This window comes from Ovis canadensis, chromosome 1, assembly GCF_042477335.2.
Source record: "Ovis canadensis isolate MfBH-ARS-UI-01 breed Bighorn chromosome 1, ARS-UI_OviCan_v2, whole genome shotgun sequence".
Classification (NCBI taxonomy): domain Eukaryota; kingdom Metazoa; phylum Chordata; class Mammalia; order Artiodactyla; family Bovidae; genus Ovis; species Ovis canadensis.
In genome coordinates, this window is record NC_091245.1 from 18,486,120 (window position 1) to 18,489,406 (window position 3,287).

The following is a 3,287-nucleotide window of genomic DNA, read 5'->3' on the forward strand; positions in this document are numbered from 1 at the left end:
TGTTTCATAATAATGACCCTCAACTTAATCCCAAACCAAACCCCCAAATCATTCCAACTATTATGGGGACATATCCAGTAGTACCCCCAACTGCTAATTTAAACTTCCTGTTAGGAGACATAAATGAAACAATAAGTGTGAAAATTACTTTGCACCGAAACCCAATCAATCACATATCCCCCAAACTCTTTACACAGGCCGAGCACAATGCAGGAACTCAACCAGTCCACTGTGACAGAATTCATCCTGTTGGGCTTTGCCTCGAGCCCCAGGACCGATCCTCTGCTCTTCACCTTCTTTCTAGTCTTTTACCTGCTGACCCTTGTGAGCAACAGCCTCCTCATCACTCTCATCCACCAGGACACACGCCTCCACACGCCCATGTACTTCTTCATCAGTGTCCTCTCCATGCTGGACATGTGCTACACCACCACGACTGTGCCCCAGATGCTCGTGCATATTCTCAGCAAGAAGAGAGCCATCTCTTTTGCTAGATGTGTGGCCCAGATGTACATCTTCCTCCTCTTTGGGATCACTGAGTCCTGGCTTTTCTCCATCATGTCGGTGGACAGGTATGTAGCCATCTGCCACCCTCTCCGGTATAAGGTCATCATGAGCCGCTGGGTGTGCCTTCTCATGGTGGGCATTTGTGCAAGCTATGGTGTGGTTGGTAGCCTGACCGATACCTTCTTTGCTATGCACCTTCCCTACTGTGGCCCTAATGAAATTGACCACTACTTCTGTGAGGTCCCTGCGGTCCTGAAGCTGGCCTGTGCAGACACATCCCTCAATGATTTGGTGGACTTCATCACCGGCTTCAATGTCATTGTGGTCCCACTCTCCTTGATTGTCCTTGTCTATGTCAACATCTTTGCCACCATCATGAAGATCCGCTCAGCCCAGGGGCGGGTCAAGGCCTTCTCCACCTGTGCCTCCCACATCACTGTGGTTACCATGTTTGCGATTCCATGCATCATCACGTACATGAGCCCTGGCTCTGACTCCTTGTCAAACAGTGGCAAGAAAATGGCCCTTTTCTACAACATTGCCACAGCCTTCCTCAACCCTGTCATCTACAGCCTGAGGAATAAGGATGTGAAAAATGCTTTCCTCAAACTGATGGGAAGGGGCAGGGCCCGAGTGACACTTTAAAGATGAAGATGTGGGGAGCCATACAATGCAGAACACACACTCATCAACTCCTCAAACACATTTTCATGAGACCTGAAGTGATGGTCTTCATATAGCTAACTGTTCACCCTGGGCCTGTGGGAGAGAACAGGGTGCTTGGTCATCAGCATTATGTACGGTGCTGTGGTTTGAGACAAAGAGGATCCAGATCTAACACAGTGGTCAAGAGCCTGGACTCTAGTGCCAGGCAGACCAGGATGAGAGACTTGGCTTTACCACTCACTAGGCACATGAATTCTTGCAGCTCATTTAACTTAATTCTAAGGTTTAGATCTCTTCCTTACAAGGAAGTTGTAACGATTAAATGTGATAATACACTAAAGGTACAGAATTGTCATACAGTAATTTTTTAGCAAATGTTAGTTTTAATTTATAAAATTTTTTACTCAGGGATGAATTACCAACTCTTATATGGCCATGATCTTCCTGGTCTGTGGGAGTGACTGGATCTCTAGGGAGAAAGGGAAAAATGGGTGGTGGAGGGGGAGAGAGAGGAAGAAGGAGAAACTCAGAAACGGTTAAGTGGAGATTCTAAGGTGCAGAAGGGACTTGAGGAGGAGGAAATGAACCTATATAACCCATTCACAAGCTGTGTCAGTTAGATCATCTAGGGTCAATTGAAGTTGTCTGAGAAAGTCAAAAATTCTCTTTTACCACCATTTTTTTCTGTTCTTTTCTAGTTTTATACTCTTGATTTCCCCTTTCTCCTTGTTTCTACTAATAATAGTGTCCATTTTTTGAAAACTATAGCCTCTCTTGGGTAGTCTCAAGGAGAAGGGACTTTGTCCACTTAAGGATGAGAGAAACTGGGGGTTTGGGGGAGGTGAATACAACCCCTGGATGCAAAAATTAGAGAATTAAGAGAGAGAGGTTAAATATCTAGTGGGGAGTTTTTGCTCTGTTCTCTCTTGCTTGAAGGGACTTTCCCTGAAACAATGTTTATTTCTCACAGAATCTTTACAAATATGAATCGTTTTTTCCCGTTTCATAGACCTGCAGGGTTATGTACTGAGCATCACCCATATTTGCTGCCTGCTAGGTGCCAAGGAACTTCAGCACTCATCAAAGCAATTCCCATGAGTTTCTGGAAACTTGTCCCATAAGCTAACATGTTGTCCCCTTGTGTTCATCTTTCCAAGCCTCTTGCTAATGTTCATTGCCTACGAAATTCCTTGCAAAATAATCAGCTAGGCTGACCAAAAAATATAACATGAATGTCTGTTCCCTCCATGAGAGGACATAGGCCATGCCAAGGGTGCACGTTCAAAACATCCCCAAACATAATATCCAATTCTACCATCCAGGTGCTAGAGTGTTTTATAAATAATGAAACAAAATCAAAGGCAAATAACAACACAGGGCACATAACTGCAACATACATACAGACATATGAATAAAATCATTAACAAAGAAGGAGCTTTGACAAATTGGAAAGAAAATATAAACAATCAGGAAAACTGACAACAGTTCTTTTTTAAAAAAAATCATATAATTAATAAACATTTGGGGAAATCACACCAGAGTAGGCACCAAAGAAATGCAAATAATATAACAGCGAGATAACACTTGTTCATGTTCAGAAACTGGCAGAGTTTTTAAGACAACATATCAGAGTTTGCCAGTATACAACGAAACATGGATTTCATACATTGCTAGTGGGAGCACAGATTTACCTAAAATAATATTCATATTTTGTACAACCAAACAATAGGAAGTAGTCTAAGCCCTGACTGTATGGCAGTTAGGACTTTCTCAAATCTTCAGTTCAGTTCAGTTTAGTCTCTCAGTTATATCTGACTGCTTACGAACACACGGACTGCAACATGCCAGGTCTCCATGTCCATCACCGAACCCAGAGAATACCTAAACTCATGTCTACTGAGCTGGTGATGTCATCCAACCATGTCATCCTCTGTCATCCCTTTCTCCGCCAGCCCTCAATCTTTCCCAGCATGAGGGTCTTTTCCAATGAGTCAGCCCTTCGCATCAGGTGGCCAAAGTACTGGAGTTTCACCTTTAGCATCAGTCCTTCCAATGAACACCCAGGACTGATCTCCTTTAGGATGGACTGGTTGGATCTCTTTGCAGTCCAAGGG

At 43.6% G+C, this 3,287-nt stretch overlaps 1 protein-coding gene across 1 annotated transcript; it reads left to right on the plus strand.

Annotated features, from left to right (window-relative positions):
* Window positions 1-207: 207 nt before the first annotated feature.
* LOC138433070 (olfactory receptor 2D2-like) lies at window positions 208-1,152 on the plus strand. Its single transcript, XM_069575152.1, has one exon. The coding sequence runs from the start codon at window positions 208-210 to the stop codon at window positions 1,150-1,152; it is 945 nt and encodes a 314-aa protein (XP_069431253.1).
* The last annotated feature ends 2,135 nt before the right edge of the window (window positions 1,153-3,287 follow it).

What these genes read in the sequence shown, in the direction of transcription:
- LOC138433070 (XM_069575152.1), top strand. Translation starts at nt 208, where the DNA reads ATGCAGGAACTCAACCAGTCCACTGTGACAGAATTCATCCTGTTGGGC.